The 20,335-nt window shown below is 34.2% G+C and overlaps 2 protein-coding genes across 2 annotated transcripts; both read right to left on the bottom strand.

Moving 5' to 3' along the window:
* Positions 1-1,912: 1,912 nt before the first annotated feature.
* Positions 1,913-4,983, bottom strand: LOC101207540 (germin-like protein subfamily 2 member 4). The gene is made up of 2 exons (XM_004151181.3): positions 4,752-4,983; positions 1,913-2,633 (listed from the first exon to the last, which is right to left on the bottom strand). Exons 1-2 carry the CDS (start codon positions 4,870-4,872, stop codon positions 2,080-2,082), a joined length of 675 nt encoding a protein of 224 aa, XP_004151229.1. The 5' UTR covers positions 4,873-4,983; the 3' UTR covers positions 1,913-2,079.
* A 9,086-nt stretch (positions 4,984-14,069) lies between these two features.
* On the bottom strand, positions 14,070-16,886 carry LOC101220944 (germin-like protein subfamily 2 member 2). The gene is made up of 2 exons (XM_004151628.1): positions 16,766-16,886; positions 14,070-14,650 (listed from the first exon to the last, which is right to left on the bottom strand). The coding sequence occupies exons 1-2, from the start codon at positions 16,884-16,886 to the stop codon at positions 14,070-14,072; spliced, it is 702 nt and encodes a 233-aa protein (XP_004151676.1).
* Positions 16,887-20,335: the final 3,449 nt, after the last annotated feature.

Here is a 20,335-nt window from a genome sequence, read left to right as displayed (position 1 = left end):
AAGTCATATCATATGCTTTTATATTGGTGAGTGACGTTAATTATCTTGATAAGGTGATTAGATGTAGTTCAATTTTAAATAAAATAATCCATCAAAATGCAATATTTAGCCACTTCTGCACCACATTGACTTGAGAACTACGGGTTGGTCAGACAAGATTGCACATTTGGTATTGCAATGACAATCTCGTAGAAAATTTATTACGATGGGAGCTTTGATTCAATAATTTGACAAGGATGTAACTCAACACCCACTGATATAAATATTGTATTATCAATTGTATAATTACTTTAAATTATATACTAAATTAAATATTTTCTAAGTTTTTTTTTTACAATTTACAAAGATCGAAAGTAGGCTTTGTGATGTTGCAGATGATGACTCACAACAAGTTATAGGAAAATGTGTTCGAGTGGGAATTAGAAGCAATAATAATAATGAGACGTATATGAAGACTGATACATTATATGTACGATATACCGATTATTGTACCTCTATTAGTTCATAAGTGATGTGTTCGAGTGAAAGAAGCTGAACTCGATGAGATTTACCTTAATGAGGAAGAAGTGCTGACCTCCTATGTCACTGACACAAAGCTAGACTGGTTATAGTAGTCTGATGACGATGATGCTAGCATTTGACACAATATATATATATATATTATGACAATTCTGAGGTCAATACAAGATATTTCGATTCATGCATGGGTCGGTCCATTGTCTTCATATATGGATGTCAAATCCATCAACTTTATACATGCATGGAAATAGACGCCTACGTGTGGAGACCATAACGAATATTATGAAGCACTTGTAAAAGTATCATATACATAAGAATATCAACAAGAACCAAGTTGAAGAGTTAGAGCAACATAGAGTTCAAAGTCAACGATGGCAATCAACTCGAAATCGATGAAGTTCAGGTCGTGAAACAATCAATACATACATATCAATTTACATTTAATTGTTTCAATTACTATGGATCATCATTAAAATACCAGTTCACCAATAGTATAACTTTTTAATAATTTAATTAAAAAAATATAATTATAAAATTTATGATAAATGAATGAGAGATAAAACATAATTTATAAAAGAATTAGAATTTCAATACATATTGATTTGAATTAATTGTTTAGTTAGATTAGTTACAAATCAAAATAAACAAATAAATAGAAGGTTGGAAAGTATATATATATAGAGAGAGAAAGTCAATAATTTGTTTAGTTAGATTATAAATTTTAAAAAAAATTAAAATGATAAGAAGTTAGGTTTTCAACCCAAGATGTAGGAGAGAAAAAGAAATATAATCTACTATAAATATTTTCAAATCAACCCTACTTTTCTAATTACTTTTAAAAACTATGGTATTCATTAAAAAAAATCGTGAATCGATCAAAAACATATATATTTTTTTTGAAGTGAAACATTAATATTTCATTTTATAAGTATACATTCTTATAATGTATTAGTTAACACATTCTTAGTTAACATATAAGAGTGCATGACCAATATTTCTAACAACAGTAAAACATAAGTCCTTCATTATATAAGTATGATATTCAAAGTATATAAGAAATATACAATATATCAAACATCAATCAAGTATTACAAGTAGGTGGATAATATATTAAACCAACCATCAAAATTCAATTAATAGCTTATTTTGTAGTAAAAAAGTTGGTATATTTCATTTTATAAGTATATAAGACATATTCCAAGTGTATCAATATGACAACAAATACATAAGATTAGGTAATTGTGACCAATATAATAAATATAAATATATGAAGTAAAACATGAGTGTGTATTAACAGTATATCCAATCAATAAATTTTTTATTAACTAATATAATTAAAATGAAGCATGTTAATTAATATATAATATATTGAAAAAATAATAATACAATATGCTTTTCCCAAATGAATATGAATATTACTCAACACTCATATTAAAAATATGAACTTTTCACCAAAATGTCAAACTATGTGGGTAGAAACCAAACAAAATTATTCTTAATTTTTCTTGAATGAAAATTTATTCCTCATTGACCATATACCTACATTTATGCAAACAGCGATTACTTCTTCTTAGGAGCAATCTTAGACTTAATCTCTTCCACCTCATCCGTCCCAATCTGGAAAGTCTTAGCAAGGATGCCGTTGTCGACCGCAGGGGAGGACGAAAACAAGGCGGCGACGATCGACACAGTTCCCGGTAGCTGGCTGTTGAAGGCAGAAAGAACAGAAGCAGGCTTATCCTTCTTGTTCTGCTGGAAATGGAGTAGGCCCTTGGGGAAGACAAAGACTTCACCTTTTTTTATGGTTTTGGAAATCAGTTTGTTGCCGGTGGTAATTATGAATCCAACCTCCAGTTCTCCTTCAAGGATGAAGATGATCTCGGTGGCGCGTGGGTGGATGTGCGGTGGATTCAGGCCATCGTTGGGTAAGTAGTCGATTCGAGCGAGGGAGACACCGAGGGTGTTGAGACCGGGGATTTTCTCAACGTTGGCGGGAGTGACGGCAGATCCCATGGAGTTGTTGATGGCGGCAGGGTTTGCTAATCCGGCGAAGAAGAAGTCTGAGGCTGTTATGTTGGTATCATCCTTGCATGGGAATCCGTTCACTTTTGTTCCTGTTACCATTTTGCAAATTTGGAAGTATAACAATATTAATAACATCTAGCTTATTTCAATCGTAGAAAAAGAATATTATTTATTATTGTTGTTATCCTCTACTTTTAGAAAGGTAATTGATGCACATGCTCAACCTATATATTAACAATTTAGTTAAGTTAGTTTCAGTTTTCTGTTCATTTAGTTCTCATATATTTTAAAAACCCTCAAATAATTTAGACCTAATTGGACATCCAGTAGATCTGCATGGTGTGTCCAATTCATTTGTTTACTTAATTACTGTATGGGGGAGAAAAATTTGAACTTGTAGTTTTGGTACTGCATGTTTTAGGTTAGTTGAAAATTATGTTCATATATATATTAGCAGTTTCTTCAACTTTCATTGATGGTTGGTTTCGTAACTATGTTATTTTTTAAAAAATAGCAAATTTTATAAAATATTTATAATTTATAACAAATGTTATCATTCCTATGCTACAGTAATAATCTATTATTGATCAAATCCATAATTTTGTTACCGCGCGTCCCTATTTTTTATTTTTTAAAAGTTAAATTTAAACACACTATTTCTTCTCATGAATTTTTGTTTTATTTAGTTTCTATTCATGTTTACTGGATACAAGTCAAATTTTGACAAAAAGATAGAATAGCCTTCTGTTTTTATTTTTAAAATTGAACTCAAAATTCATTTGTTTTATTTAAAGAGAGATTATGTAAACTTAAATAAAACTAGAAGCAGCAAATAAAAATTTCAAGAACCAACAACTGAAGAACAAAAATGTATCAAACTAACCTTAGGTTTTGGAGAACTAAATTTACTTAAAACTTATTTGGAACTAACTAGCACAAATTTTAAATAATATGGAGTTGACCTCGGACATAAATTAAGGAATTTATTTCTTTCACATGCATTCTAGATTCTTATGGAACGAACATCCAAATCATCGTGTTTGTTTTGTAACATTGTAAAGATGTCTCGACATCTAGAGTTTTCTGAGCATTATTCTAAGATGTCCAGATGGAGGGCATCATGAAAGTTTTGAATGTCCTTATGAAAGATAGACTTTAGATTTCCAGCATGTTTTTACATTTTTTACTTTTTACTTCTTTTTTTTTATCTTCCACATACATACATATGTATAAGAGCATTTTTAAAAATTACAAAGTAAATTAAAATATTTACAATCTATAACAAAATTTTGGATTCTATCACTGATAGTATTCTATCATTCTAGCATATCAATAACTAGATAAAATTTACTATAGGTTTAAATATTTTGTAAAATCTTCTATTTTAAAAACTCTCCCATATATATAGTTGTTGTATCTTAATCCTTATTAGTTTTAAGGATATGAAGTTTAAATTAATATTTATTTTAGAGAAAGATCTTAAACTATGATATTTTAGTTTTTAAAATATAACATATAAAATTTACTAATTTAAAAATAAATTCAAATTGATAATTTTTTGTTTTGTATTTGAATGGATAAAAGTTCACTTTACATATAGGTCCATCGTTTAGAAGTATGAAAATGAAGCATACAAAAATTAATATAGAAACTTCATATAGAGTTTTAAAAGGGCGTAAGAACTAAATAGACAAAGCTACCTTATTCTTAAGTTTCAATGTCTGGAATAGTACGTAGAGCTTGTTAGATATTATTATATTAATTTTGTTCTCAAGAATTTAGATTAAATTGATGATTTAAGATGATATCAAAGCAAATTGTCGTAGAATATGTTCAGTTAATTAGTTATACTCAATAATTTTGTAACACTACATCAAAATTTTGAATGAAAAGATCAGATTTCAAGAAATCACAAATCTATTTGCTCGTCTAATCAATAACTCCCTTAAACCTAGTTGAATATAGTGTATTATAAGAAATTTTCTTTCTTATATTTGTACGGATTGGAAAAAAACAATTAGAAAATACGAAACATTAAAACTAAAAGACATCTTGTAAAAGAAAAAGAAAAAAACTGTAATAGACATGATATTGGAAATCAACAAATTAATCATTTTCATTTTGAATTAATTCAGTCTTTGTTCATGTATTTAATCCCAAAATTAAATCTACATGCAGTAACAACAATACTAGCATTTCATACATACCTTTGGAAGTCGCAGCAACACACAAGTCCTGAAGTGAGTCGGGGTCAGATGCGTGGGAGTGGGGAATTGTTGTAGCTGCAATAAACAAAGCTAAGAACACAATAGCTTTTGATGCATCCATTATTTGTGGTATAGATTATTAGAGGACAAAAAAATATGAAATAATGTAGAAAAGAGAGATATATGTTATTTGATGTCCAAAGGGGGGATTTAAGGTGAAAGGAAGAGGTAATAGTACCTATTTATATATATAGTTTGTTTATATATTATATCATATAGTTGAAATAACAACAACAACAACATATAATATTAATGTCACACCTACTTTAGCTTGCATGATATGGTAATGCAAAAGGCACATTTAAAATTGGCTTAGCCTTAAATTCAAAGCAAGTCGAATTGGAAAAGAAAAAGCATATATAATGATGATAATAATTGTGGCTAATTAGGTTCAATCAAAGAAACATTGGGGTAATACGACTAATGAGAACTTACCATTTGGCCAAGTCGTCTTTTAAATGTGACATACTAACAAGACAACTGACTTTGTTCAGTTTTTTTTTTTTGGTAACTATGAGTTGTGAAAGCAAAGGCTGTGGGAATTGGGGTTGGTTTTGGTTTGATATGTTGTAGTTGGTTGAGGATCGATCAGTTCTTGTTGTGGTGTTGGATGGGTGGTTCAAATGCCATTTTCTCTTACTTACAAATTCAGACGAAGTACTTTTAGGACATACAGTAATATTAGTAATATTAATATGTTAAAAGTAATTTATTTGTTAGGTACTTTTTTCTCGTACAAAAATATATGACATTAACTACCGTTTCAAAGACGATAATATTGTTATTTCTCTATAATTATGGATCTTAAGTTTATACATATGTTGTTTAAAGGACATAAATATACTAGTTTTGTAATATATACTTTGATATATTATTGATAAGTATTGAAAATTAAGAATGAGTTGCCACACTTGTAAACAAAATGTCTTAACAACTAATTTAGCGTCAACAATTAGAATCACAAATGTAAATGAAGAATGTGTAGGGATAGAAAACCCCGTTCGATAATAATTCACCTACATCTAGAGGATAGTATACCCAAAAAAAGACAATTAATTCCATGATATAAAATATAGTTAAGCTAGCGTTTACAATGTTGTACTTATTTGTAAAAATAAAAATGTTTACAATGACACAAGTATAGTCCAAATTGAATTGATCACCTAGACTCCCCTTAGATTAGGGGTGTAAATGAGTTGGCTTGGGTCTATAGACATTTTCAATCCAACCCATATTTTCGAGTTGGTTGGGTTAGTAACCTGAATAACACCAGATTAATTTTTCAATCCAACCCAACCGACCAACCAATAAAATATGGGTTGGGTTGGTTGAATTGTCAGGTTATATTGTTTGTTTTTTTCAACCCAACTATCTTTTAGCTTTCTAAACGATTGTTTTAGCTTTTACATTCAAATGATTGTTTACTTCTTACACGATCGGCTAACTTTTCATACGATCATTTATATATATATTAATTTGGATAGGGTTGAGTTGAATCAATTCTTTTAACCCCAACCCAATGAATGCTATTTGACTTCTCATATATTAAGAAAAAAGTTATGATATGAGTTGCTATATGGATTTTGCTAAATGGAAGACAAAATTAATTACAGAGTAGAAACGAAATAATTACAGTTTGGAGAATGTGAGTATTTTGGTATTTTATAAAAGACTATGCACGTGCAAAAAAAAAAAATGTTATTCACTAAAATTCAAAAGAAAAAGTGGTTTTCCCATTTTTCAAAATGACCTCTAAAAACGTTGTTATATATCTTATTTATTCATATTTTAAACTAACCAAACTCATATTAATATGGGTTGGATTGTTGGGTTATTTGGATTGGACTTACTTCCCTACCTCAATGTGAGACTCGGCCTTGTACCTCAACGTGAGACTCGGCCTTCTCAGGTGAAATTAAGGATCCCGTTGAATGTGTGAGCATTAGTGAAATAATACTAATGCTTTTTCCAAGTATGTGAGACTTAACTTCTCACTGCCATGATGACATCATCTTCACACTCTTTCTATCTAGTGAACTCCAAGGCTCCTCCTAAGCTTTGAGAAACTTCTTCTCACATAAATATCACCGCCTTAGGCCGATGCTATAAGGATGAGAGTCCCTTTTCAATCTACTATGCCTTAGGTTTCTTCTTCTTTTTTTTGTCTTTGAAGACAAGCTGACTGAACAAATTATTTTCTTTTGTATTTAATATATTTTTATTCAATTTGATATGCCCAAATGAAATCTAATAGCTCATGCAACTAGACATTAAAGAATTCTAGTTTGGTATATTTTGTTGAAAGTATTAGTGGTTGTTGTGATGTTGGATAGATTTTGTTAATTTGATCAATTAATAGTTTATGTGTCCCCAAATATCATGTGTGGCTAGAAATGCAGTGTGTTTATATACAACAAAGTCTTTTAATGCAAACGTGTTTCTTCTATACCAAAAAAGCCTTTTAATGCAATCTACTTCATCTATACAAGAAAGTCCTTTTATGTGAGTTCTTTGATTTTTTTCAAGATTGAAACGCCATCTAAGGATGATGCCTCCTTGAATTCACCTATCTTAAATTGAATAGCAATTCCAACTGATCAAAATCAATTGGTAACGAGAGGAGTAACTCATCTATCTTATAAGTAGTGTGAGTCTTCTTGGTTTTCAATGTGGGACCTTTCAACATTTCAACATGTCCCCTCCGAAATGGTGCCTCTTTGAGTTGACTAATTAAAGTATAAAATAAATAAATAAATGAAAATAATAAATAATAGAATATTCAAACTATACACCAAACCTAAAATATGCTAGAAATTTTTTGGGCCAATTGCTAGTTAATTATGTGAATTTTGTGCTATATCATGTTCAAGTTCTTGCTATGTACATTGAGTATGACAGTGGACTTACAAATATATGTTTCTTATTTGAATAATTTTGAATATGTTAAATGTACTCCTAATGACAAGCATGAAAGACTAATAATTTACATTTTGGGCTTAAGATTAGGAGTTTTGTAACCATCCAACTCTTTACACTGTGTTGAGGTCATTATCACTAAAACTAAATACTTTCTTATTTAAAATAAAAGAAGATACTATAAATTTTAAAAGAAAAACTTCAAATATTCATTTATAAATTATAAATCAAGTACGTAAAAAAAATAAAAATAAAACACTAGTTCGAGCCTGTTTTAGAAAAAGAAAATACCATAAGGGTATTTATGAGTTCTGAAATAAAATACTGAAAACATAAATGCGGAAGAAATCATAAAAATAATGTTGTCATTCACCCGCTTTTCTCTACATTTACATTTGCTTGAAAAAAAAGATTAAACATAGTGAGTATAAACATATACTCAGTAAGGGACCTTAATAACACTCAAACAAAATTCAACCTAATTAAATAAAATTAAGATAATTAAATTTAAAATTACCTTAATTTTTGGGTGTTACAAATACGTCGTATATAAACCCTCTAATGCTTATTGGTGCATAGTTTTTTCCTTGTATTCCCCTCCAAAAGTTATAAATCTGTTGAATCTCTTCTATCAATGGATGTAGTTTAACACATTGTTAAATAAACTTGCAAGCCTTTATGTATCCTTTTCTTTTACTTGTCGATTTTTTATTTTTGTTATAACATTTATTCTAATGTCAAGAGCAAGAGGTGCCAATATTTTGTTATATTTAAAATTAAACTAACGATAAATTTAGTATTAGTCAATTTTAAGATTAGTTAACAAAATAATATTTGCATATAAATGTTAAATTATAATGATAAAGAATAAATTGAACCTTCTTAGCAACACCACGACTTAGCTATTACTCAATTGACAAATATAAAGTATATGAACTCTTGATCAAAATGTTTGAATAGAAACCGAGTAAAATTATCCTCAGAAGAAAATGTATTCTTCATTAACCAAATTAAAAAAAAGTTGGACAACAACTCCGAAAAATAATGATTATGATAGCTAACGAAAAAAGTATAAGAGACTTTTAATAATAATTTTTTAGGTTTTGATCGTCCATAATATTAAAAATCTAAACTTGTAAAGTTATAATGGATGTGTTATAATAGAGTAAGATGATATAAAATGTATTTAGGTACGATAACACATTCAATAGCGTTAGTCATTAAAACTATCTTTTAACCTATAATAGCTTAACTAAATGATATCTTTGCTAAATAGTCTTTTAATTTCTTAATGTTTTCATTTATATATATAGTAACCTTCTTAAGACTATTATACCACGTATATACATATATATAATAGCTTAGTGTCACGTGGTTATTTTAATCACAGAACCAACGTGCGGCACAAAGGTGTTGGGGTTGCACCAATGTAAGCCTAAGAGTAATTGGACTTGTTGGAACAACTAAGGAAGAAGGAAATTCGTAGGTAAGAAGTAGGCAAAGAGTTGTAGACAAGGTGTTTGATAAAATGCTTAAGAGAGCTTTGTTGATGAATTCCCAAGGATTCTGTGTTGTTTTTACAAATGGACCCCTTTGGGGTATTTATAGAAGTATACAATCTATTTACAAGCCCTAAACCGCCTTACAAGGTCGGCAAAAGCAATCTGGAACATTCCTGAGCGCTCATGACACTGTCCAGAAGCTTCTGGAAGCGTCTGGGGCCGTCTGGGGTCGTCTGGCGCGCGCGCGCGTCTGCGTGCGTCTGTCGCGCGCGCGCCTTCGCGCGTGTTCGCGAGCCTTCCCGGCCGCTCGCGATTCTTCTGGAACCTTCGAGAGGTTCCCGGATGCTTCTCCGCGCGCTCCGTGCGCTCCGTGTCCGCTTCCGCGCGCGCGCTACCACTAGCGGCGCGCGTCCATGCCGCGCGCGCCCATCTGCCGTGCGCGTCCGCTTGTCTGCCTGCCGCCCTTGCGCGCGCGCGCGCCCATGTCATGACAGGGGCCGCGCGCGCCAATCTCCTGCACATTGGCGTGTCATAGGCTTGGCGTGAACTTGCTTCTCTTCCTTGGGTCTTTGGACTGCTTGGGACTTGGTTGGCTCCTCTTGGGCAATGCTAAGGAGCCTTAATTTGCGAAAAATCTGTTGGGTCATTTTTGGGGCGTGACACCCTCCCCCACTCGATTTCGCAACGTCCCCGTTGCGCTTTCTTGAAATCTTCTGATTTCATCTTGAAATTGCCATAGGGTGTCCTCCTTTTCCCAACTTGCTTCGCTTTCGGGTAGTCCTTCCCAAGCAATTAAATATTCGTTATAACTGGGAACTCCTCTCCTTCGTATCTTCCTCTCCGCTAAGATCTCCTTGATTTTCCTGTCGAACTCTGAGATCATGCCGGTAGGTGCACGAGAGGACTCACCTCTGCTTGGATCCTCCTTGTCTTCATAGAAAGGCTTCAACATGCTCACATGGAAGACATTATGGATCTTCAGTCTGGGAGGAAGTTCCAATCGATAAGCTGCTTTGCCCACTTTCTCGATGATAGAGAAGGGTCCTTCGTATCTTCGGATTAGGCCTTTATGTACCTTGCGTAGGGATTTAAATTGGTTTGGTAGCAGCTTTACCATTACTTTTTCCCCTACTTGGTACTCTCTAGCCCTCCTTTTCCGGTCCGCCCACTTTTTCATTTTAGTGGCGGCCTTCGCCAGGCATGCCCTTGATATATCACATTCTTCGTGCCGTTCCTTGATTCTGTTAAGGAAGTCACTTCTGGACATGCTGGTGGTTATAGCAGCCAGTTTTGCCTTCTGGCTTACGACGTTATTGACTGCATCGGCGTTTCCTGACTTTGCCTCGAGCATAACGTCCTTGTGTTCTGTTGGGACTGTTGGTTTAGAATTTGTCTCTCTCGACGGTACTGTTTGATGTTGGGTTTCGGCGACTCCCTCCTTATTTAGCATGGCTGACAATCTGATTGTTGGTTTTCCCTTCTTTAGTGGGATGGTCGTTATTTGACCATCCACTATCGTCAGGGTACATCCGGAGGAGTCAACGATAGCAATTACTCTATCGAAGAACCCTAAGCCAAGCACAATATCAAAGTCATCCATAGGTAGCACGGTGAAGTCGAGCTTACCTTGCCAATCACCGATCTTGACTGTTACACCTCTTGCTACACCTTTGATGGCTTGTGCTTCCGAGTTTACCGCCTTGACAGTCCCCTCTTCGTTTGTGAACTTGAGGCCTATTCTCTTAGCCTCATTCACGTTCATGAAGTTATGACTCGCACCGGTGTCAAACATGGCAATAGCCTCTCTCCCGTTTATCTTTACATTTCCATGGAGTAGGCCTCCTTTAGTTGTTTGATTGGCCTGTTTCAGAGCTCCAATGTGTTGCAAGGAACCAATCTGTGGTGTATCATCTCCTTGCTTGGACTCGAGCAATTTGGCAACAAGTGCATTCATTGCTTTTCTATTCGGACAGTCTCTTGTCCGATGAGGGCCATTACAAACAAAACAGGGAGAAGGTTTGGACGACTCACCTTGTTGAGTTTTGTGATACTTGCCATGTCTTTGGAATGCCTTCTTTCCCTTTTCCTTTTGCTCGGAGTCTCTATGCTTGTAGTGATTGCCTTCACGTTTACTTGGACTAGGTTTTCTCTCCTTTGATTGGGTTGTATAATCGATAAGCATCTCAGCTGCGGCTATAGCATCGTCCAATGTTTGGACATTGCGACGGTCTAGCTCAACCTTGGCCCAATCTTTCAATCCATCTCTAAATTGGAATAGGGCTTCCTTCTCGGGCAGATCACTAATTTCAAGCATAATAGTGGTAAATTCCTTCACATAGTCGAGAATGTTACCTGTGTGTCTTAGCCTTCGAAGTTTGGCTCTTGACTCCATTTCAGCATTGTGGGGAACGAAGTGCTTTCTTAGCTCGGCCTTGAAATTGTTCCCACGTCTGGATGGCATTCCCATTTTGGTCAGCGTATCTTCGACGCCACCAAAGTTGTGCGGCATCCCTTAGGAATGTCGGGGCATTGTTTATCTTGGCCTCATCATCTCGAACACCGACAGCTACATAGTATCGGTCAAGGCCAAAGAGGAAGTTTTCCACGAACCGTGGCATTCCTCACCCCATTGTATGTGTCAGGTTTCGGCACTTTTATGTGAGTAGTGCCTTGCACAGCGGCGTGTGTACTGGTGGATGGACCGTCTCCACCAAAGTGCTTGGAACGACATTCCATGCAAAGAGTATCTACCTTTGCATCTAGGGAAATATACTTAGAATAGAGTTCGCGTAACTCACCTTCAACAAATGTCTTCAAAGTGGTTACGGTTGATGACAACTCCTTCAAATCCTTTTGGAATGTTTTTCCAAGGTCGGCCACGAGCTCCTTGGTTGCTGCGGAGATTTCCACATTCTCCTGAATAAGCTCTTCGTAGTTATCACCCAACTCTTCTACCGTGTGCTGGACATCCTCGAGACTTTGCTCAAGGTTGGCAAGGCGAGTTTCGACATGCTCCCTTGCATCCGGACCCTTAGATTTCGATCGTCGGGTCGGGGATCGTCGGTCCTTCCTACCTCGTGTGACAGGTCCTTCAAGAACCTGCTCAGCTTGGGCTGAAATGTGGCCTTCTTCGTTGGACATCTTGTTCACAAGTCAACTGGGATTAAGTGGGTGTAGAAACTGTGTTCCGTTACTTTGACAACGTTTCAAGAACTAGAGTCTTGAATCTTGGTCTCTCGGTATCGTGCACTTGATAGCAACGATCAAGAGTATGTCCCTTTGAACGAACACGCTCTGATACCACCTGTCACGTGGTTATTTTAATCACAGAACCAACGTGCGGCACAAAGGTGTTGGGGTTGCACCAATGTAAGCCTAAGAGTAATTGGACTTGTTGGAACAAACTAAGGAAGAAGGAAATTCGTAGGTAAGAAGTAGGCAAAGAGTTGTAGACAAGGTGTTTGATAAAATGCTTAAGAGAGCTTTGTTGATGAATTCCCAAGGATTCTGTGTTGTTTTTACAAATGGACCCCTTTGGGGTATTTATAGAAGTATACAATCTATTTACAAGCCCTAAACCGCCTTACAAGGTCGGCAAAAGCAATCTGGAACATTCCTGAGCGCGTCATGACACTGTCCAGAAGCTTCTGGAAGCGTCTGGGGCCGTCTGGCGCGCGCGCGGGCCTTCTGGAGGCTTCCGCGCGCGCGCGCGCGCGCGCGCGTCTGCGTGCGTCTGTCGCGCGCGCGCGCGCCTTCGCGCGTGTTCGCGAGCCTTCCCGGCCGCTCGCGATTCTTCTGGAACCTTCGAGAGGTTCCCGGATGCTTCTCCGCGCGCTCCGTGCGCTCCGTGTCCGCTTCCCGCGCGCGCGCTACACTAGCGCGCGCGTCCATGCCGCGCGCGCGCGCCCATCTGTCCGTGCGCGTCCGCCTGTCTGCCTGCCGCCCTTGCGCGCGCGCGCGCCCATGTCATGTCAGGGCCGCACGCGCCAATCTCCTGCACATTGGCGTGTCATAGGCTTGGCGTGAACCTGTTCCTCTTCCTTGGGTCTTTGGACTGCTTGGGACTTGGTTGGCTCCTCTTGGGCAATGCTAAGGAGCCTTAATTTGCGAAAAATCTGTTGGGTCATTTTTGGGGCGTGACATTAGTCTTAATACAAAACATTGAAATTATGTCCATTTACAATACAAGCACTTGTTTTTACTTAAATAAACGCATCAAATACTTTATTATATCTATGCATTCAAATACAATGATTTCCTTTCATTATCAATTCATTACATAAGAAACTAATGGAAATATCCAATAATTATTACTAGAAATACATCAAATATAATTTGCAACTAAGACAACATTCACAGAATACAAAATTCATCAAGCATATCTGGAATTAAACTTCCACCTTTAATTGAAATTTTGAGTGTAAAGGTATCATTTTATCCACCTACCTCTAAAGTGAATTAGCATCAATTTGGCTTCCAAAGCCACTTAAAATGTTGAAGTATATTTGGAATCTCAAAACTACATAAAAAGTCCCAAAACTAGAGCAAACACAAAACAATATGGCACTTTGATTAAACCAAAATATTGTACTAATTAGCTTGCAGTTATACTTTTTATTTGACTGATTTGAGTGAAATACAAGAGAATTTAATATTCCTGCGATTCCAAGTCTTCATATGCTCTTTTCAAGTTTGTTGGAAAGAATTGGTCTTCGAAACTCGCAAATGTTTCCACTTCGATGCATATCAAACTCAATTGAAATATTTGCTTTTTTGTTTCCCATTTTGTTCTCTTCGTTTTTTTGTTGTTTTTTCGTTACACGTATTTACCTATAATAGGCTAATACATATAAACGGTGGTCTCACTTATCTTCTTAGCACGGAGAAAACCTTGATTTAATCTCTCTGCCACCTTATCAGTCCCAATCTGGAAAGTTCTAGCAAGAACGTCATTGTCGATGGCTGGAGAGGAGGAAAACAAGGCGGGTGCAACAACCAATATTCCGGGCAGCTGGCTGTTGAAGGCCACGACAGCGGAAGCAGGTTTATCCTTGTTGTTCTGCTGGTAATGGAGTAGGCCTATGGGGAAGACAAAGACTTCACCTTTTTTTATGGTCTTGGAAATAAGTTTGTTGGCAGTGGTTATGAATCCAACATCGAGTTGGCCTTCAAGGACGAAGATGATCTCGGTGACGCGTGGGTGCGTGTGGGGAGGAACTAGACCACTGTTTGGCGAGTATTCGACACGGTTGAGGGAAATGCCGAGGGTGTTGAGGCCGGGGAGGCTGTCAACATTGGCTTGCGTGACGGCGAACCCAACGGAGTTGTTGATGGGGGCGGGGGTTGCTAGTCCAGCGAAGAAGAAGTCTGAGGCTGTTATGTTGGAGTCCTCCTTGCATGGGAATCCATTCACTTTTATCCCTGTTACGTACCATTATCGCACATCTACCTTAATTAATTTCAACTTAAAGAAAGATTATCATTGTTTTATTATTTGATTCACCATCGTTAGAATAGTAATTAATAGACATCCTCCGAACCACATTTATTACAAGGTGGTTAAGTAAATATAATTTTAATTTCGTATGTATTCATTTAGTTCTCATGTTTAAAGAACATTCATAAGTAAACCTGAGAAGTTGAGAGTCCTACAAAGAGACTCACATTCTATATAATATAGATGAGTTACTCCTCTCATTGCTAATTGGTTTTGAGATGAAACCTCATACTATCAAATTTAACATGGTATTAGTGTCCAGTAAATCCAAACAACAGGTATTCGGTCCAAGATAAATGAACCCAAAGAGGCACCATCTTGAAGGAGCATATTGGAGAGATTGAGAGCCCTAAAAAAACTCACAGCTCTACATAATATAGATAGGTTACTTCTCTCATTGTCAGTTGATTTTGAGATGAAACCTCATACTATTAAATTTAGGAGCAAAATCATAGTTGGCTGTGGTTTGTTTGATTTCTGTACAATATAAAAGGAAAAGAAATTAGTTAATTTCTAACATTGATGTTAATAATTTTATTTTTTTATGTCTGTTCAATTATAATCAATAATAGTGGTTATCAATTTCATTCATTCAAGCGTTTGATAATTATTTCATTTTCTATTTTTACTTTTGAAAATTAGGCACATGAACCCTTTTAAATTTTCTATAGCTTTGATAGTCATTTTAATCTATGCTTTTAAAAAAACTCTAAATTTGTTAACTCAAAATCGGTAGTTATTAAAAATTTGTTTTTATTTCTAGAACTTGGTTAGCAACGATAATACAACCCTTTTACTTAAAGATGGATATAAACTATGGTTTCAAAAGAAACAGACTTAATTAACTTTCTAAATTCGAAAACAAAAAGACGAAAAAATAGTTAATAAACGAGTCTTATATTTCTAGTTTTTTTGGGATTTTTTAAATAAAAAAATTTGATAAACTATTTACACTTCATAGAATAAAACCACACAAATTTTATTATACACCGATCTTTTTACAAAGCGTAAATATTTTGTCAAATATTCTATTTTATAATTTTATAATTTTATAATTTAAGTTTATAAGTATTATTTTCCCACGTCAGGTTTTAATGTTTTATTATTTACTTTCCATTAATTATATAGTTTTAAGAACGAAAGCCAAATTGAAAATAAAAATCTAACTAATTTTCAGAAATTTGTTCTCTAAAAAATAACATGCTCCAATTCAAGTATTTAATTATTTAAAAGGGGTGTTGACAAAAATAGGAAAAAGAAAAATTAGGATAATATAACTCATATCACTACATTTTCTAAATTGCAAAAGTAACAAATTTAAAAGTTGATAACCTTCAAATAACTCTTTGATAGGCATCTAAAAGCCACATAATATTACTAGTTACCTGTCATATTAACAATATACAAAAAAAAGAGAAAGAAGAAAAATTGCTATAAGTTATTTTTTTCTAAATATTTTTATCTCCCCATTGCAATTTTTCTATTTAAAAAATTGAGACCATCAAAATTATAATAAGATAATTAAACGAAACAAACATTACCATTATTTTAAAAAGGGTCAAAAAAGAAAAAAAAAACAAAGTGGATAAAATACTTATTTTTTTTTTTTACAAATAGTTTATTTTATTATTATTATATATAAAAAAACAAGATCTTAGATTTTAGAGCACTAAATTTATTTAAACATGCTCAAAACCAAACTAGTAAATAAAATTTAAACAATACAGTGTCAATCTTTTAAATGAGCAAAGTTAATACTACAGTTTGACCTATTAAACAAAAAAATATTTATCATCGTTTAAAAAGTTCGAGTGAATAAATAATTAAATTGATAAATTAAACTTTTTAAATTGGGCATAACTCAACGATCTCGAGATTAGAATTTCAATTCTCTCACCACTCCACATACCGTAAAAGAAAAAATGCTAAAAGAATTCGAAATCAACACCACTTTGAATCATTTTGTATTGAGATAGTCTACATTTTTATGTACTAAATTAAACTACATGACCAACAACAATACCAACATGCATATGTACCTTTGTAAGTGTCAGCGACGCATAAGTCCTGAAGCGAGTCAGGGTCGAAGGCATGGAAACTCGGAATTGTTGTAGCTGCGATAAACAAGACTAAGGACACAAGAGCTTTGGATGCATCCATTATATGTGTGTGTGTGTGTTAAAAGATAATATGAAAGAGGCAGAGAAGGATATATGTTTATTTCACCTCCAAAGGGGGCCGGAATTTCTATAGTGAAACCAAAGATGTTAGAACTATAGTTTATTTATATTTTATATGGTCTAAGTAATAGTTAGTGGAAGAGATTGATAGAACTAAGTCATGCACAACGGAAAAAGAATCGAATTTCTACCATAATTGCCACAATTAACATATAACCATAAACTAATCAAATTAGGGTTTTAAGAAATATTACCTTTTGAAGCTTTCAAAAGGTTCGATATATTCTTACCAATTCTAACCGAGACCACCACTAGTACTCAACTGCTATCCTCTAGACAAAGAACCGGGTTGTGGGACCCAATTTTGGTGTAGAAAGTAATGGAGATAAAATGAGATTGGAAGCTTTCTTTTTTCTTTTGTTGAGATGATGAAAATGATAAAAGAGGCAAAAGTCCTTCAACATTTGAAAACACCTCTATTTATAACCTAATTACATGCAAAAATGCATGCAATTCATTTGCCAAATCTCAACACCTAATGTTCCACTAACAATTAGTGGAACTTAGTGGGCTAGGTGTCTATATCTCATATAGCCACATATCCCACTAAGAGTTAGTGGGATTATCCAACAAAATGTTGGATTTTCCTACTAACTTAGTCCAAGGGTAAAATGGTCATTAGATATTTCTAGTCAAAAGTCAAACTTTGACTTTTCTAAGTCAAAAGTCAATATTTTGACTTTTTACCATTTTGTCCGTCTTGACTAATTCCAACCTTCCGAGCATGAATCCGCATTCATTTTTCCAAAATTCAAATCACATTTGAATATAAGGCCGGTCAAAGTTTGACTTTTCAAAGTCAAAAGTCAACATTTTGACTTTTTACTATTTTTGACCAATTCCATCAATTCCGAGCTTCTTAGTATGAATCCGCATTCATACTTATAGTATGTAAAACATAAAGCTCTATTTCTAATTAGAAGACCGACGACTATATCACTATATTTGTCGGTTTCCCTTTCTTCTCCCAATTCGAACAATTCGACTTATTTCATCACACTGTTCTAAGTTTAATCCATATGAGCTAGCAGAGGAACCTAATGGACCTATAGATCATGGGCTCCAACGATTCAAGATTAACTAGCTAAACTCTTTTAAACCGAGTTAATCAACATTCGTTAACTAACGGGTCATTCCACTAAAGTCCCGTAGTTGCACTCCCCTCACTATAGATATATTTGTGTCCATTTGATAAAACCATAATCAGTAAGTTAATCCTTCACAGGTTGCTCGTAACCTTGGCTGGGTCAAAATACCGTTTTACCCCCAAGATTACATCTTGCTCCTTAAGTCCCACTAATCCACTATTGAACAATTGGTTTAAGGTTCAACCTATAAACTTAATCCCTCTCGGGCCAATGAGAGGGTGGGGCCCCTTGTTCAAGACTTGGATTCAGTGCTTAAGAGAACAACCTATCTACTAACCCTAAAGCGGGTAGGAGTGAATTCCATCTTGTACCCTATGTTCCCAGCTATCCACATGATCTTACCCCTGAAATGGGAGGCTTATTGGGCCAACGCTGATGAGCTGCCCTCACCTATGCAGATCTAAGGATAATCTCGTGTGAACAGGAGTTCATAGTTAACTCAGGATTAAGACTAAGTTACCTAGGTCATCAATAATTGAGATAGTCAGTTTTAAACAGTAAACGGTGTTATAACGTAAAAATGACTAATTCATGGTTCAGTCTTATGTAAACATTTTACATAGGATGCCCCCACTTTCATGTCTCTACATGAACGATTAGGATCACCTCGTTTGTACTACAAAGTGGGCCGCATCCATAGTTTCTCTAAATAAGGCGCCCAACCTTTATTTCATATACTATAGACTATTTAGGCTATATACTCGAACTTGATCCACGTTTATGTTTACACATAAAGTTCAAGTTTATTCAAAAAATAGCCTTGGAACTTGATTTATTGGATTTAAGATTATAATATTTAATTTCTCAATAACAACTTTATTTAACAGAATATGATTTACAAACTACGAGTTTTAGGACATAAAATTCCAACAGAGATGTCACATCATAATCATATATTTTTACAAACTAATCGTATTTAATTGTCACATCAATTTTTCATTAGTCAACTAACAGTCTAACTAACTTTATGGATCATTTAAAACTATTTATCAAACTTCGGGATTAATGTGTTCGTTTTAGAACTTCAAGGACCAATAGTCATCAACTTCAAACTTTATGAACAAAAAATGCATTTGTCAAATATTGGGTAACCAAATCTACACTGATCGTGTATTTGTCAAATCTACACGATCGTGTATTTGTCAAATCTACACGATCGTGTATTTGTCAAATCTACACGATCGTGTATCAAATCTAAATGATTGTCCAAATTTAAACGATAAAATATAAACTATGTGTACCAAAAAAATTGAAAAAATATCATTTGTAAACAGGCACGTTTAGTAAATATATTACGCACATGTGCCAATTAATCACATAGCATTAAAGGGAGCACAAACACTATACCAAATGTAGAATATAATAAAGAAAGCCCAATATTTAAAATATATTGTAATTTAACACTTCAAAATTAATATTAAAATACAAAAATCGAAAATATGATAGGGGGCATGTGCTCCACTGACGTCCTTAATAGATCCTCCCATGGGGCTTTGGTTCTTTTTCCGGTTTCGAATTATTCTATATCATCTAAATATTTTTTAGTTTTGTTATTTAAAAAAAAAAAAAAATAGGATAAGAGAATTATATGTATTTTTGTGAAAAGAAAATAATGGGACGATAAGACATCAAATAATTGCAAAGATGAATACGTTAGTTGGTTATTGAATTAAATTTCTTTGTATGTTTTTGTAAGAATAAAGTATACTAATTTTATTACTTTGAGATGGATGAGCGTATGTGTATATATAGGGAGAAATGGGTCAATCATGAAGATCCTCCAGTTAGGATATAACATCGTCAGAAAAGAAAATTTGGCCAATTGCTAGTAATGTAAATCTTGTATAATGTGTGTACATCGATGGTAGTGGTGGAGTTAGAAAGATAGTCTAATTTCTTATAATGCCTAAAATTTTCTCAAATTTCATATGTGATACAATGTCTATCCCAGCTAGGTTTAATTTAAATTTTGTTATATTCTTATGAATTCTTTTATAAATGCTCATGCTTCCAATAATTTCGAACTATTTATTCAACTTCGAACATTAAAATGTCAATTTTAAGAGGTTAATAATCAGTGTTATTCAAATTTTCTTGACCAAATTAAAAGTATATTTTGTTCAATAATAATAAACCAACAAATACGTATATTATATTTTGTCCAAATTAAAGATATTATTATTATTTGTATAAATAGGCACCCAAGTGAGGGTGAGGTACA

This window comes from Cucumis sativus, chromosome 5 (genome assembly GCF_000004075.3).
Source record: "Cucumis sativus cultivar 9930 chromosome 5, Cucumber_9930_V3, whole genome shotgun sequence".
In the NCBI taxonomy this organism is placed as follows: domain Eukaryota; kingdom Viridiplantae; phylum Streptophyta; class Magnoliopsida; order Cucurbitales; family Cucurbitaceae; genus Cucumis; species Cucumis sativus.
Note: the sequence above shows the minus strand (reverse complement) of the source record. Positions and strands in the feature narration are given on the sequence as shown.

Coding starts and splice junctions, on each gene's coding strand:
- LOC101220944 (XM_004151628.1), bottom strand. CDS start 16,886: ATGGATGCATCCAAAGCTCTTGTGTCCTTAGTCTTGTTTATCGCAGCT. Junction 14,651..16,765: donor CGTCGCTGACACTTACAAAG/GTACATATGCAT, acceptor GGTACGTAACAG/GGATAAAAGTGAATGGATTC.
- LOC101207540 (XM_004151181.3), bottom strand. CDS start 4,872: ATGGATGCATCAAAAGCTATTGTGTTCTTAGCTTTGTTTATTGCAGCT. Junction 2,634..4,751: donor TGTTGCTGCGACTTCCAAAG/GTATGTATGAAA, acceptor AAATGGTAACAG/GAACAAAAGTGAACGGATTC.